The 17,510-nt window shown below is 43.1% G+C and overlaps 1 protein-coding gene across 1 annotated transcript in view; it reads right to left on the reverse strand.

The window, feature by feature from the left end:
- Positions 1-17,510, reverse strand: part of MIPEP (mitochondrial intermediate peptidase) — a 574,688-nt gene that overhangs the window by 418,086 nt on the left and 139,092 nt on the right. Inside the window, exon 8 of the mRNA XM_078657099.1 lies at positions 9,156-9,204. Within this exon, the coding sequence (XP_078513225.1) occupies positions 9,156-9,204 (49 nt within the window). The remainder of the gene's footprint in view (positions 1-9,155; positions 9,205-17,510) is intronic.

Consider the following 17,510-nt stretch of genomic DNA (forward strand, 5'->3'; position numbering starts at 1 on the left):
CAGTGTGGGTAAAGCACTATTCAGAATTATACTCTGTGGAGAGCCAAGAGGAAGATTCATCACCAGATGATAACATAAATGGGGACTTCTATCACCCAAAGAATAGTTTAGACCCGGGTATCTCCCTAGTGGAGGTAAACGCTAGTATAAATGCAAGCCTGGGAGGCAAAGCCCCTGGACCCGACGGGGTCCCGGTGGATTTATATAAAAACAATATTGGTCTCTGGGGCCCGATTCTCACCCAACCTTTTAATGCTACATCCCGGAATGGCCTCTTATCTTCCTGGTGTGAATCTGTTATAGTACCGATATTTAAAAAGGGGGATAGAGCAAGCTGCCATTTCGATCGCCCAATATCGGTTCTGGACTCCACCATTAAGACTCCACCGTTGGACTCCACCACGTGATTTTAAATAGGCTTCAAACGTGGGCTGACGAAAATACAATAATCAGTGATTTACAATATGGTTTTAGGAAAGGGCTTAGTACCACTGACCAGTGTTTGAACTTGCATATCCTAATAGAAAAATATACAAAAGCCAAGGGTGGCTGCATGTTTTTAACTTTTGTAGACTTATCGTCTGCTTTTGATTGCGTCACACACAGTAAACATTGGCTGATCATGGAAAAATTAGGGGTAGAAAAATCAATTATCAATTTTCTTCTGGAACTTTACCAAGGGGCATCCGCCAGAGTTAGGCATGGGAAGAATGGTGAATGCACAGAACCATTTGGTATTGCTAGGAGAGTGCGACAAGGCTGAGTCCTGGCTCCTTTTCTCTTTACGCTCTATATTAATGACGTTGAGACTACATTGCTAAGGGAGTGCAGGGATATGCCGATGGTGGGGAAAAGATCAGTCCCAGCGTTGTTGTATGCCGACGACGCAGTCTTGATGGCCAGAACTCCAATGGCCATGCAAAGTATAGTCACCTCCTTCTCAGAATTTATGATAGGTTTGGACCTGAGCATAAACTGTTCAAAGACCTTCAGCATGACCTGCGACCGGGGTGCACTTATAAAGAGAAAGGTAATTTTTATCAGTTCTAGCCCAGTTGATTTTACCCCAACTTTCTCATATTTAGGAGTCTTATTCGACCGTACCGGTCCATGGAATAATGCAATCAAGACTAGAAAGTTATTGTCATGCAAATCAATAATGGCCTTAACATTTTTTAGTAAAAAGATGGGCAGAAAACCTATTGGGGAGATGCTAATAGTGTATAAAGCGACTTGTGTAGCAATTGCCACATATGGCGCAGGACTGTGGGGATATGCAAATGTGAAACCACTACAAGTGGTGGAAAACATCTTCATGAAATACCTCTTAGCCGTTCCAGAAAGTGTATCCACATATGTTTGCCATGCCGAACTTGGGGAACCATATTTAGAAGACATTATAAAGGTGGCTCCGGTTCTGCTATGGCATAGGGCCTGGACCACCGAGGAATGTGGACTAAACCGCTCAATCTTGAACAATGTGATTAGGTTAGATAATGGTGGTAAGATTGAATGGCTAAGTTATGTGAAGAAGTTTCTCACTGACCTAGGCTTGGTAAATTATTACGATGAACCATCCTTTCTGTGCAATATCTCCAGAAAAGCCCTGAAGGAAAAGTGCATGAGCTACTTGGATGAGTGTAGAACCACCACGGAAATGATGATAAAAACGGTGGTTGCGCACGAACTGATTGTGACTACAAGTAAAATGCAGCCATACGTTAAACTACAAATGAGTGACTATGAGAGGTTTTTATTAACTCGTTTTAGATTAAATTTATTATTTAGGTCACCCATAGCTACCCCAATATGAATAATTGGTCGAAACATTTAAATGAATGCCCATCCTCTTTTTCTGTAAATTTTATTAAATTCCTAGACGAAGATGGATTGTTCCCTTACTGAAGACCATGGAAATAAATCGCTGTCGCCCTGCTTTTTTAGCGGTACAGAGACTTGATAATATTTTAACTGTTGTATCTTTTTCCACGTTTAAAAAAATGTTTTTAAATCTTGGAAATCAATTATATCCTGAATTGTTATGAACTGAATTTGGTACACTGGATGAATTTGATATGTACTGTTTTTAAATTGTGATTTTATCTGAACTTTTATGGTTGTTTTGTTCTAATAACCGAATAAAGTAAGAATTGAATTGACTCTAGGCAGTGTGACACCAGTATTTAGTGTCATATTAGGTGTGATCTAGTACTACAATAGTTATACCAAACTGGCTCCGTAAGTCATCCACCCCACCTTCTAAGTCCACAATCCTGAGACAGACAGACAGACATACATACATACATACATACACATTTGGGGAGTTCCTCCGGGCTCGGAGGAATTGCAGTACTGAGGGCGACTTCAATTTAGAAGCTGCCTGTATGACTGAACATTTTTTAGAGAGAGGGTACAGCCCCCAGGTGATTAAAAATGCATTCCTCAAGGCAAGTAAATTTACCAATGCTGAATTATTGAGACAAAAAGAAAGTACCAATGAGAGTGATCAGACCATCAGATTTATCACCACCTACCATTCTAGCTCCTGGCAAATTCGCAAATGCCTTAACAAACATTGGAACGTCCTAAGAACTAAGCCTACCTTGGAGGATGTGATAGGCCTTGCCCCTAATATCACTTATAAGAAGGGCAGACTCACTCAGGGACAAATTATGTAACAATGATGTATCCAATGTCAAAGGTAGCTCCATTGCTGTTCAAGGTTCTTTACATGCATGGCATGCAAGGCCTGCAAATTCAGCTGTAATGTAAAGAATGTCCATTATCCTGTGAGTGGCACAGTGAGAAGTATAGAGAAATACCTTACGTGTCTGTCTGATCACTGTGTCTATGTGTTCGTTTGTCCCTGCTCCAAGAAATACGTGGGCAGCACTATGTTTCAGGCAACGAAACGCATACTTGAACACATGAGGGCTATCCGAAACAAAGATAAACTATCACCTGTAGCAAGACATTTTGAAGAACTGCTCAAAAGTAATCGCAATTTGTTGCGCTTCTTTGTTATTGATAGAGTCACCAGCACTAATAGAGGAGGCGACAGGATTCGCAAATTGCGACAACTCGAGTCCAGATGCATCTTGGATCTAGACACTAAGATTCCAGGGGGGCTCAACTCTGAAGAGGAGTTGTCCTGGCACTTAGATGACTAGATTCACTTTGACCTTTTTGGGTCTTTCACTGAGGGGTAATTACATACAATCTCTTTGATAATGGTTACTAACTCTGTATGCAAATTCTGAATTTTGTCCTAAACTATATTCTGAGGCGGACAGGTAATACACATATTTATATGGCTCCTAGTAATCTCCTGTACTTTAACTCTGTAACATGTTTTAACATTTTTTTAATTCACTGCAATTTATACTACCTATATGTCTCTCATCTATATTTGGCCCAGTATTCCTTTTCTTTAATTTAATAGTTCCTAATATTGTTTGTTTTTCTGCACAGGTGATGTCATGTCCTGGATAGACTACGTAGTCCACAGAGAGATGGATTGATTGCCCACTGGGGCTTTATATTACATCGGTTTGCCTTTCGACAACAGATGATGTGCATCTTCCCTCGCTATTTTTGTATGCCAATAGGAACTCTTGTGTCAGCCTAATGTATTTTCACAGTAGAATGAATTTCATTCTTGTGTAATTATTGATTTACCCACTTGGGATTTATACAACTCATGCTGACGTTAACAAGAGGTTTGACTGTATTGTGAGGACTACTTTATGAAATATTATCGTGCTCACCACACCAATGTATTCAAGTTATACCTCTTTTCAATATATTTATTCATGAGGATCTATTAATGTGTATCACTGCAGGCGGAGTAACATTACCGTTTTGATGAGCAAATTGAATGTAAAGTATATGTGTCTTGCAGCCGGTAAAAATGATATGTTTGTGTTTAGGGTGGAGACCGGCACATTATTATTTTTTATTAAGACACTGTGGATGACATGTTTTTATAAATTAGGCTGCATTGCTTACATTTCCATAATTTTGCATTTAAATGTATACTGTTAGTGTTGGCCAACATGAATTTGGGAATGGTAGTCCACTTCACTTCTCATTACCCGTGAGCAAGGCGGTTTAGCCGCTGAAATGCGTAGGGTATCTTTCTTGGCTCTCATGCTGATGGAATAAATCCTTTTTCAACTGGATTTGGGACTGGCATTACTGATTTGGAAGGTGTGCACTCGCGTATCTCTGCGCTTGGTGAGCGAGTATTTGGAAATACAGGGTAACCTTTGACCCTGAAGTGCACCGCTGCATAAGTGTCCCGACGTTCTCTATACACCAAACTTCAGGAAAAAGACGAAGCGAACCCAAATATTCCAGTGCTTATTCCGTGTTTATTGTCAGACCAGCACCGCCGCCATTACGCGTTTCGATCCTCGTGGGACCTTGATCACATGAGATATATATATATATATAATTATTTTTTTTATCCAGCACCAGGATTTGCTATTTGTAAGAAAAGAACCTATTGGTTTTGTGGGTGGAAGCACCACTCAAGCTACAAGAATAATCCAAGTCAGGGTGAATCGAAAAAATCACTAAATTAACCAGTGCCTAACCCACTGGTAGCTTGGCGCAAAACCAGTCAGGCTTAACTTAGATGCAATTAATACATTATTTATTCATCACACAAACAGTAAACAAGTGAAAACCCAATACAATAAAAAACCCATTCTAATTTAGAAAAATAGAGTAATTGTAATAAATAAAATAATACCAGAATGAGATCGTTTTAGGTAAAAAGAGTGCCTAAAAGCACAAAGCGCCATTCGCAGTCATCTGGTCAGGCTAGACTGGGTCACAAGTTCAGGCTGACCGCAATGGAGTGCGGGTCTGCGATGTAGGGACCAGGTTGGTCTCACTGAATAATTGCCCTATCAAGTCCGACGCGAAGAGTTCCATTTGCACTGGAGGATGCCTCGAGGAAGAGGCTTATGTTGCAAGGAGCAGGTTGAGCGTTGCAGGCGGTCATAAATGAAACATCCGGTCATCGCTGGTGCTTGGCGCTAGTTGATTGCCTTAGACAGTTGCTGTCAGCGCGAAGGACTTACATTGGCGGTTGTTGAGGGGGCAGAGTTTCGGCACAAACAGGCTTGTTCCACTGATGCCAGCAAAGGGTCCAGGATCTGGGGGCCAGGTCTTGGGGATCATGCTCACTCCAGCAAACGCCAGCAGCAGGGTCTAGTTGAAGCCGGTCAGTTGCAGGGAGGCCTTTGAAGCTTGTTGTATCAATGTAGCCCACACAGGAGGTTAGCCAACTGATACTAGGAGCCACTCTAGGTAGCCTGGAATTAGGGGAAAGAGGCCCAATACTCATTCTGAAGACATAAAGGCAGTCCTTGAAGCAACAAGGCAGATCTTTTTCTGAATCTTGCACTGATTCAGAAGTGTTCTGATAAGTGGCTCTGGAGGTTCAATATTTATGTCTGTGCCAGTCTTTGTACAGGGGGACTTAATGACCCATACCCAGAGTGGTTCTAGAAAGCTCTTGCTCAGGTTAAGGCTCCAACGTATTTTGGGGAAACAAAAGGCAGGGCGGGCCTAGAGTCTGGTTCCTTTGTGTGTGCTGAAGTCTAAGCCCTTTGAAGTTTGTGTGGTTGGATACAGTCCCTTCTCAGCCTGCCTGCCAGGATGGCAAATCCTGTCCACACATAAGTTCTTTTTGTTTCACTGTTTGGAAGCAATAAACAAGTCAAGTCAAGTCAAGTCAAGGAATTTATAAAGCGCGTTACATACCCAGGGGGTCTCAAGGCGCTTGAAGAAGGGTGGGGAATTACTTGTCGAATATCCAAGTTTTAAGTTGCTTTCTGAATGCTAGGTGGTTCTGAGTGAGACGAAGGTGAGTGGGAAGTGAGTTCCAGGTTTTAGCTGCCAGGTAGGAGAAGGATCTACCTCCCATGGTGGTTTTGCTGATGCGAGGTACGGTAGCAAGGGCTTGGTTGGAGGATCGTAGCTGGCGGGGGGGGGTGTAGAAGGAGAGTCGTGTGTTGAGGCATTCGGGTCCGAGTTCGTAAAGTGCTTTGTGTGCGTGTGTTAGGAGGCGGAAAGTAATCCTCTTATTGACGGGAAGCCAGTGGAGGTTTTTCAGGTGACCGGAGATGTGGTCTTTTCGCGGGATGTCTAGTATGAGTCTGGCTGATGCGTTGGAGTTTTTTCTGGAGTTTTGCGGTGGTACCGGCGTATAGGGTGTTTCCGTAGTCCAGGCGGCTTGTAACCAGCGCATGGGTGACCGTTTTTCTGGTTTCGGTGGGGATCCAGCGAAATGTTTTTTTGAGCATGCGAAGAATGTTGAAGCAGGATGATGAGACGGCGTTGACCTGTTTGTTCATAGAGAGTGAGGAGTCCAGGATGACGCCCAGGTTCCGTGCGTGGTCCGTCGGGATGGGTGCTTTTCCAAGGGCCTCCGGCCACCAGGAGTCATCCCAGGCGGAGGGGGAGGCACCTAAGATAAGGACTTCTGTTTTGTCTGAGTTCAGTTTCAGACGGCTGTGCTTCATCCACTCGGCTACTTCTTTCATTCCTTCGTGTAGGTTGGTTTTGGCGGTGTTAGGGTCTTTGGTGAGTGAGAGGATCAGTTGAGTGTCGTCAGCGTAGGAGATGATGTTGAGGTTGTGTTGGCGTGCGATGGCCGCGAGGGGGCTCATGTATACGTTGAAGAGGGTGGGGCTGAGTGAGGATCCTTGTGGTACGCCGCAGATGACTTCAGTGGCCTCTGACTTGAATGGTGGGAGGCGGACTCTCTGGGTTCTTCCGGTGAGGAACGAGGTGATCCATTCCAGTGCTTTTCCTTGGATTCCGATGTTTCTGAGGCGCTGTAGAAGGGTGCTATGGCAGACTGTGTCGAAGGCTGCGGAGAGGTCAAGGAGGATGAGGGCGACTGTGTCTCCATTGTCCAGTAGAGTTCGAATGTCGTCTGTTGCTGCGATGAGGGCGGTCTCCGTGCTGTGTTTGGCTCGGAAGCCGGACTGTGAGGGGTCGAGGGATTTGTTGGTTTCGAGGAAGGCGGCGAGCTGGTTGTTGACAGCTTTCTCGATGACTTTGGCTGGGAATGGAAGGAGCGAGATGGGGCAGTAGTTTTTGAGTTCGGTGGGGTCAGCTGTGGGTTTTTTCAGAAGGGCGCTGAGTTCGGCGTGTTTCCAGATTTCCGGGAAGGTGGCGGAGTTGAGGGAGCAGTTGATGACGTCTCGGAGGTGTGGTGCTATGATGGAGTCTGCTTTGTTGAAGATGTGGTGAGGGCATGGGTCAGTGGGGGATCCTGAGTGGATGGAGTTCATCAGGCGGATGGTGTCTTCAGTGGAGATTTGGTTCCAGTCATTAAGGATGTTCAAGGGGGGTGAAGGTCCTGCAGATTGTTGGGTGGGTTGGTCTCCGGGTTGGTTGTCGAAGCTGTTGTGGATGTCTGCGATTTTGTTGTGGAAGAACGAAGCTAGGGAGTCGCAGAGGGCTTGAGAGGGGGTGATGTCGTTGGAGTTGGCTGAGGGATTGGTAAATTCTTTGACGATGTTGAATAATTCCTTGCTGTTGTGGGCGTTGTTGTCTAGTCGGTCTACAACAGCAGAGTCATTCACTGCCATGTGACTCAGGGCACGGTTATAAAGGCACAGCTGGCTGGGACAAGAATATTCCAAGTTTCTAAAAGCTACACTAATGTATTACAAAAAAGTGGAGGATAGAATGATTGAATTAATCCCATTCACTGGTAATCACTCAGGGCTTCATTCCAGTCCATCATTATTTTGCTCACCATGCCACTTCAGTTTGGACCCAGCCATATGCAAATCAGTTTTGACCCTGCTCCAATGGGAACAGTCCAGCCCGAACTGCCAGGCCAGGTCCTTCCTGAACCAGAACACAAGCAACCCAGGACTGAAAACATATGATAGCTAATACTAAAAGAGTTTATGGATTCTTTACCAGATTTTCTGTGCGGCACAGCTTGTGTCTCAGACTATAGAGTATTATATTTCATGCTACAATAATAACATAGCATAAATAAATGTCATATTCTCCACATCAAATACATTGAAGCTATACAAATTGTCAAAGTACATATAATGAAGTCCCTTTGTTGCCTTTTTCTCTCTTGTTCTGGCCAAACGCTGATGAAAAATGAGTGCCAGTGCCCACCACTACAACTACCAACACAAATTAGGCTCTTCCTCCAACATCAACTCTCAGGAAAGTCAAAAGTAGATATTTTATCTATTAAGAGTCTTCAAATAGCGCATTTTTAAAATGGCTTATTGATGTGAAAAGGGTGAAGAAAAGAAAGTGCTATGCCTGAATTTATAGGACATGAAATAATCCCAAAGAAATGAATCATTGCATATAAGCAATTTCACAGAATTTAAATCTTAGACATGCCAGTACTTTAGAGGACAGTTTTAATAAAGATAAACACTCTACAAGAAGGCACGACGCACAATCAAAAATATCTACTTCAAAAGAATTTTTAAAAGACATTGCATTTCAATAAAATAGAGAAAGAAGCCTGCTCTTACGAACTTGTGATATTCCTAATAACCCTGGGAGTAGTTTGCGAAGTAGCGCTACGTGTAGCTGCGCAAAGTGCACTTCGCGAGCTACGCGTAGCTTTGCAAACTGCGTAGTGCACTGTGCAAGATGCTGTTTGCACTGATTGCACAGTGCCGGATGCTTGTCTGCACTGTGCAGTCAGTGCAAACTGCATCTTGCACAGTGCAAGCAGTCGTTTTCTGCCGCTCTAGTAGATTTCTACTCGAGCGGCAGCTTTCTCAACGCGGACTGGTAGTTTCTCATCGCGAGCGGTCCCGAGCATACGCGACCACTCGCAATGAGAAACCTGTCCTCCCCGCTTTGAGAAGCTCACCGCGAGGTTTATTTTCCACACTCACAATCGGCAACTTGATTTTGCTGATCGCGAACGAGGAAAAAGTCTCGCCGGGATGTCATTTTGCTACACTACGCGTGTTTGCACTGTGCTACGTGCAATTAGCGTAGTGCGAAATAGCGCAGACTTCGCAAACTACGCAAGCGTAGGGTAGTGCTTTGCCCAAGCTTAATTCCTAATGCCTTACAACAGGTGGATGCACTTTTTATATAATGAAAACAATTACAGAAGATTAACAGGATCTCACCTTTCAGTTAGCTTTTCAGACAATGTCTCAAGAAATGTCATCACGTTCTCTACAATAGAGCAGAAGACAAGAAAATCAGAAAATTTAATTACAGGTCACATGGTAGGCACATTTTAGTCACGTCTGAGTGTAAATACAGTGTGAGTAACATGACTTTATACTATAAGCAATCAGCAGAAAATATATGAACTACCCCGAGTGATTTATTTGCAATTTATAACAGAACATGTCTGCGTAGTTTTATCTCACACAATAACAAAAAAATAATCACCAGTATGAAGCAAATCAACAATGAAAAGTGACATCCATTGGAATTCTGTGGCAAGCAGGTTAATCACTTTAAGAATTCCTTGTGAATTAATTTATTTCAAAGTACTGTTCTTTCAAAACCAGTGTGCAGAGTGTGGATAATGTAGTTAATGCCTGACAGTCAAGATTCCTCTAGGATCTCTGACTGGCGGGAACCTCTGCTAAAACAAAAATAGAAGAAGAGGAGTGTACATTTGGGCTTCTAATGTAGCATTTTGCTATGATCGTGTCAAGCCATCATTAGAACAATGTGCTCTACGAGGGGTTGCTGACCAAGACCACCACTGAACTTCAGAGAGAGCAAAACAATGCACCTTGGAAGATGGTAGCTGTAGCTAGCTTTGCTCGCCTCCGTGCCACCTACCCATCATCTTTCGCCATCATCTTTCGCCATCCTTCATCTCCTGGCCAGTGTGCGCCTGCCCTAGTGGAGTGAATTATGGCTCCCTCCTCCGGGGCACTCGGAGCCCCCGAAGCTGCCCGGAGTAGAAGGCTTGGAGTGGCCTTCCGCCACCCATGGTGGGCTTCCTCTTCCCAGGCCAAAAGACTGGGAGGATGCCACCCGGGGGACGGGGTGAGCGGAGTGAACCATCACGGGACGGCCGCGACTGTTGGATCCCCTAGGGCGAGGTGTGAGGCCCCAGGCCTGATGGCAGAGGGCGAGGGTACCTCGAGGTGACCACCCCCCCCCCTCCAGTGCCTGAAACCCACCTGGGCTCCAATATTTGGGGCTCCCTTGGGGGCTTTGGCGGCTGGTGTTAAACTGTTGGGATGGGTTCTTTTTGGGGGTGGGGCAGGCTCAGTGCCCGACCGGCACTGGCCGCAGTGCTAATATGCGAAAGATGCTTCATGTTTTGGAAGTATAGAGTGGGGGCATGGGGGGGGGGGGGTCTGTTAAGTTTTAAGTTATGGTTCAGGTTGTGGGCATATACCGACTCTCAAGAGAACAGTGCTCAATCACCCTGGGATGGTTCCACCACAACACCCTTATGCGTGATTATACAGATGCAGACCGTATAGCTCAGCTTTGTATAGCTACCTGAAATGTGAACGGCCTTCTTGAGAAACTTAAGCGGGCGGTGTTCTTGAAGACTGCAAAAGGGTGAATGCAGTCGGACTCTTTCTCCAAAAGACACACCTCCTTGGCAATAAAACCCCTGTTCTAGCCCGCAATGGCTTTGCTTGCGTATACCACATGGTTTCACAAGAGGGTCTTGAAGGGTGGCCATCCTTCTCCAGAAGGCTGGTCATTTTGTCCCTCACAAAGACTGGGCGGACCCACAGGATAGATACATAGCAGTCTTTGGCCTCCTGGAAAAGGACTATGACACTGGTGAATGCCTATGCCCTGCTGCCCCCGACTGCTTCCTTTTTATAGGTTGGCACGAGACTAGTGTGGACCCTCCCAGAGGGGCCAGTCATTTTCCTGGGTGACTGGAATGGGGTGGAACACGGCAGTATCAATAGACATAGATTTGAAGCCCGGCATGCCGCAGGGGCACACTGACTAGGTTCCTCATGAAGGCTCTGGGTCTGGTGGATATCTGGCGACAGTACCACCTGAGGGAGACATTCTACTCTGGGGCGCACAACACATTTCCATGCCTTGACTACTTCTTAATACCAAAATCCATGGTGCACAGAGCCACAGCCTCGCAGATTCTGCCATAATAACTTTCGGATCACTACCCAGTGGAGTTGAGCCAGTCTGCGGGCCTCCGGAGGTCCCCGATGCGCTGGAGTCTTGTACCCTGGTCCTTGCAGGATAGCTCTTTCGTTGCATGTCTCGGTGATGCCATACATACATACTTTACCCAGAATGGTGCCTCTTTCTTAGTTGCCCTCTGAGAGGCTTTTGAGGTGTCGATTGGGGGATTATTATCAGTCACACGATGGGACAGAAGTGCAGAGGGCAGCAGGCTGTATGAGAGCTTGAGTCTCAGATCGCGGACCTCGAGGCCCGCTGCTTGGGTGACCCTGATCCAAAGTTGTGTAGACAACTGACCCCCACCCAGACGCTGGTTCATTACACACTCCTCGACAAGGCATGGACTATACGGCTTGCCTCACAATCCCGTATGTACCACTGGGGAGACCCAGCGAGCTCCCTCCTTCATCCCTTGTGTTTTAATCTGCGCCACACTTACCCAATCCTGTATCTCACAGACTCCAATGGCGTTAAAATGACAGGTGGCGTTGCGGTGGCCGGGGAGTTAGCGCGCTTTTATATTGGCCTTGACGCCTGCTGGGATGTGCACTCTAAATCACTAATAGCTGTCTTTGTTAATCATGTTCCCCTCCAGACCCTCAGAGAGTCAGTCCATAGAGGGTGAGCTGAGGAGTTGGCAAGGGCGTGGGCTTAGGGAAGGCACCAGGACTCAATGGTTTTCTGACTGTTTTTCCAAACAGTTTATGCCTCAGTTCGGGAGCCCCCTGGAGGCGGCCTTCATGGAGGCCCTGGAGAGCGAGCAACTGCCTCTGGATCTCCAGAAGATCACCACAAACCGGGAAGACCCCTCGACAGCTGCTCCTTATATTGCCCTATCTCCCTTCTAAACACGAAGGGAAAAATATTCGGCAAGGTGCTGACTGACCACTTACTCCCCGTCATCACGTCCTTGGTGCATCCAGACCAGGCTAGTTTCATGTCCAGAAGGGCAAGCAGGCAGAACATTAATTAGACAGCTTTCCAATGCCCTGGTCTGGTCAGGGTTCTTTTAAAGGGCATAGAAAAGGCATTGGACACAGTGGGATGGCCGTACCGCTTCACTCTCCTGCGTTGACTCAACTTCGGGCAACGCTTTCTGGGTTACCAAAGATTACTTTACAAGGATCTTACTGCTTGTGTCTGATTGGGCACAGCGACATTGGCTCTGTTCCCTATCCGAAGAGGCATGCGTCAGGGAAGCCCACTGTCCCCTCTTTTTTTTTTTTTTTTTTTAATCCTCATCTTGCGATGATGTAGATAAGGAGGTTTAAGGAGTTGAATGGTTCTTGGTTTCTGATCCTTCACTGCCCCGTTGTCGAGTTTTCCTTGGGGAGTATTCCCTTGTGTGTTATGACCATTTATTTTACTCCTATAACCTTTTATCGTTACCAATAATTCCATGGTGTGGGAGGGGAGCTAGCCTATTTGGCTACTCAGCAGTGTATAGTCCTGCTTGGAATTATTGTCTCCGCTTTAATCATTGGACTTTATTGGTGCTTAAAAAGGAGTTAATGGCATCTCTAAATAATGTTGTTCCCAATTTTCCAAAATTTTACTCTCTTGGTGTTTTCCCCTTTTCTATCAAGTTTATTTGTTTTTATTATGGAATTTAGCCAATTATCATGTGTAGGCGGTACTGGTTTTATCCAGTTTATGCAAATCTCTCTACGCGCTAACACTCTACGCGCTAACAGAATTAACATAAATATTAGACTTTCTTGTCTTTTGTTTAGTTTATCTTTGCTGATAGCATTATTATTAAGTGTTCCAAAAATAATGGGAGAGGTACTTACAGTTATGTTTACTCCTAATACTGTAGTTAAAGTCTTACCGATCTTGTTCCAGTAGGTGTCGAGTGCGGAGCATTTTTGAAACATATGGACGTCATCTGCTTTTGCTTCCCCGCATTTTGGGCACGATTTTATATTCGTACCTTTAAATTTAGAGAGTCTTTTTGGGGTCCAATACGCTCTATGTAACGAAAAATAGTGATTCCTTTTTAATGATGCAGGCTTTACACAGGACCAGCATTTTTCCATAGATTTCTTCCAGAGTGTTTTTAAATCCAAGTCTTGTTCTGGCATGTCTTTTCTCCAAATATTTTCAGGAGTTAAAAAATCTTCTTCACCTGCTTCGATAAGAGCCCAATACCATTTTGCTATTTCTTTCTTTATTGGTGTTATTTTGATCATTTCACTTTCGAGGTTACCGTTGTTACTCTTATTTTTTGGTAGGCTATTAGCCCAACTACTTAGTTGATAGAATTTAAATTTTGAAAGTTTGCCTTCAGTGATTGAAAATAAATGATCCCATGTTGTTAGAGAATTTTCTGTCAGTAGTTGTCCCCATTTTTCAATTCCTGCATTTTTAAGTGGGATCGCTAAGGAGTCTTTTAAGCATTCCGGTGTCCCGGGCGAGTTCCGTATTGGAGCTGTATTACTATAGTACGGAATTTTTACTGTTGTTCTTATTTGGCTCCAGAGTTTCGCTGCGTTGAACAGAATCTTTAGTTTTATTTTTTTTAAGTATTTGGGATAGCCAAATTTAAATAGGAAGTGATCTCTCTTTCCAGTCATTGTTTGTAGGAAATTTGGATATGTTTGATGTTTTCTTAGTAGAGGTCTAAAATTTTTAAATTGAAAAGATCTATAGTATTCATATATATACGGACTTGCTATTCCACCTTGTTCTTTCCTTCTCCTGAGTTTATTCCAAGCGATCCTTGTGCTTTTCGATGCCCATATGAAACTAGCTATGTCGCCTTGTATCTTCTTTAAAGTTTCTTTTTTAAATTCCAGTGGGATGGTGTTGAAAAGATAAGTACATTTGGGAATAATGGTCATTTTTACCGCGTTAGATCTTCCTAAGAAACTCAGGGGAAGTCCTGACCAAATCTTGAAGAGTCTTCTCATTTCTTTCATTACTATATTTAAGTTAAGTTGTGGGATATTTCCAAGTTCTTTTACAGGAATGTACAGGAATTTATATAGCGCAAATCACCAAGCGGTTTCTAAGCGCTTGCTTAGGGAACCCGTCCTGGTATTCCCCTGTGAGATAACCCCAGCAGGGTATCCGCAAGGTGAAAGCCAGGCATCCCGCCGCGAGGGGCCGTTGTGGAGATTAAGCAAGCTATTGCCCAGAGTCGCAGAGTGTGAACCCGTGAATCGAGTAGGCACCGGAGCGAGAATTGTCGAGTCCATGGACATTTTAGGACTCAAGACCCCGCCGAGCCGGGAATTGAACCCTGGTCCCAGGCTGACCTCTGCTTCCAGGTCTGCCTCCTCTAACCAGTGAGCCACACTTCTCCACAAGTATTTTATTTTATCTCTGGAAAAGGGCGTGTTAGGTTTAGTGTTCCAATTCATTGCTTCTGTTTTTTCTTTGTTAGTTAGGTATCCTGAAACTTTGCCAAATTTTAGCATTGTGTCTTCTATTGCTTGACTAGCTCCTTCATAATTATTCGTGAAAATCATTAAATCATCCGCGTAAAGTGCCACTTTTTTTGACCAGGTATGATATTCGAAAGATGTTATTAAAGGATGATTTCTGATTGAACAAGCTAATGGTTCAATATAGAGATTGAAGAGTAAGGGTTATAGGGGGCAGCCTTGCCTCGTACCTCTTTGAATATCAATATTGTTGGTTAGATTTCCGTTTATTATTATTTTTGCCCTTGGTTTTTTATATATCTCCCTTACCATATGACCAAAGCTGCTACCCAGATTATTTTTTCCAATGATTTCAGTTAAAAAGGACCAGTTCACTCGATCAAAGGCTTTAGCCGCGTCGTAGGTAATATTAGTTAGGGGTAGTTTTTCGCAGATCGCAATGTCGACAGCTGCAAATAATTCATGAGTGATTTCATGGATTTGTCGACCTTTGACAAAACCCTTTTGGTCCAAATTAATCAGGGTTGGCATGATCTTAGCTAGTCTTTTGGAAATAACTTTCATGAATAACTTGTAATCACAATTGAGTAGTGATATAGGTCTGTAGGACTCACAAATGTTGGTATTTTTACCTGGTTTTAAAATAATACTGATCGTTGCATCATTCCATGATTCGGGTATTTTTTCATGGTCCAAATATGTGCTATTCATGATTTCTGTTAGTTGGTTGATTAGGGAATCTTTTAATGCTATATAGAATTCATTTGGTAACGCATCAGGGCCCGCTGCCTTTCCTTTTTTTAGGTCTTTTATTGCAGCTCCAACTTCTTCAGATTCAATTTTCCTATTTAATTCTGTTTTTTCATCTTCTGTTAAACTTGGGAGTGGTATCGTGTCTAGGTAGTTCTTGATTTCTTCTTTTGTTGGATTTGAGCTTTCTTTATATAGTTTGGAGAAAAACTTCATAAACTCTTGTCTTATTACCTCGTCGTTCGAACTTAGCGAAGTTTGGTTTTGAAGCTGGATACACGGGATATTGTTCCTTGTCTGTTCAGTTTTCATTTTCCAGGCGAGCATTTTCCCGCATCCCTCTCCATATTCGTAATTTGACAATTTGCTGTTTTCCCATTTTTCTTGAACTATATTCTCTAGGTAATCTTTCAGATCCTCTTTAAGTTTACAGATCTTTTCTGTTAACTCTTCCCTTTTCTCTGAGTAGTTTCCACAGAGCAATTTTTCCTCTATTGTATTAATCTCTTCTTCAATTTTTTTGATTTCCTGCTTTTTAATTTTTGTGTTATGTGCTCCCAAGCTGAGTAGTTTACCTCTAATCACGGCTTTGTACGCGTCCCATCTAATTTGTTCAGATGTCCCACTTGCGTTCTCTTCAAAATATTGTTTAGAGGCTATTTCCAATTGATTCACACTTTGTACATCTTTCAGTATGGATCGTTCTACCGTCCATCTTGGGGGGGTTTTGTTTCTGATAAAGTGAGAGATAATTGTACACCGGAGTGGTCTGATAGATGTGCCGGGATATGATCGATTTTTCTCACACTATCTTGAAGAAGTCTGCTTACTAGAAAAAAGTCAATTCTTGATCTGTGACCTAGCTTTTTATTATGAAATGTATAGGGACGAGTTTTCTCCCCTTTTTGCCTCCACAGATCTTCTAGATCAAGGTCTTTTTTATATATCCCTAACCACTCTCTCATTTTGGGAAGGTTCATTTGTTTATTTGGGGGTAACCTATCTAATTTAGGGTCTGGAATTATATTATAGTCCCCCCCTACTATTGTGGGAGCAGTAGTTGTTATCAATTCAGCATAAAGTTTTTGGAGGGGTGTTGAATCATCCAGGTTCGGGCCATAATATCCAGCTATAGTGAAGATGTTGTCTTCAATCCTAATTTTGATTACTACCCATCTTCCTTTACTATCTACTACCTTTTTTTCTATCTTTGCTTTTAAAGATTTTTTTATAATAATCGCTACTCCCTTTATGTTGCAGTCTTGTGTAGTGTAGATACAAGTATCCACCCATTTCAGATTTTTAGCTATTTTGTCCCACTCGGAACTTGTGAGGTGTGTTTCTTGGAGGATGATGATCTCATTTTCCGATTCTTTTATATATTCCAGGATCCTTCTTCTCCTATTAGGAGTTCTTAGCCCATTTACATTCCATGAGAGGACTTTTATTAGATTTCCTATTGTCTATGTAGGTCTGTTTTTGGCTCTTTCTCTGCTGATTTGGGGCATGTGTTATATAATTCGATTAAATCCCTTTTTACTCCTTTTTTATTGTTTTTTGAGGATAATTTTTCTTTTTTTTCCCTTTTTTGCACCCCACCCATGTGTCGTCGTTTCTAACATTTTTAAATAGAAGTGTGTTTCCCTGCTCCCACCCAGAGGAAGCCTCCCCTTTCCTTCTTTTGGGTAGAATTTTCCACCCTGTTCGTGCTCCGATGTCACCAGACTTATATACAGACTTATATAAAATTTTGCAGTCGCTTTCCTTGTTATTTATTTGAAAGAAAAATATATATATATTTTTTTTCTATTCTATTTGCGACCCTATTTTTGTAGAGTTTTGTAACTTATTTGTTTTTTATTTATAGTTACTTATACTTGTTAAATTATCGTTTCAAGTATTTTATAGGCTCTTTTTTTTATTATTGTTTTTTTCAGATCGTATCTGGTCTTTAATCAGCTGTATAAAATTCTCAACTTCTTCTGGGTCTTTAATATTATGCATCTTATTGCGCCACATAATTCTTAATGCTGCCGGGAATTTCATTTGTACAGTTGCTCCCAGATTTTTCAGTTCCTGCATGTGCTGTCCTAATTCCCATTGTCTATCTTGGGTAACTTTGCAAATGTCCGATCTGATCCTAAATGTCCAGTTGTCTTTATTTAATGATCCATTTTTTAAACCCTCATTTAGAATTTT

Source organism: Lissotriton helveticus, chromosome 8 (assembly GCF_964261635.1).
Source record: "Lissotriton helveticus chromosome 8, aLisHel1.1, whole genome shotgun sequence".
Classification (NCBI taxonomy): Eukaryota; Metazoa; Chordata; class Amphibia; order Caudata; family Salamandridae; genus Lissotriton; species Lissotriton helveticus.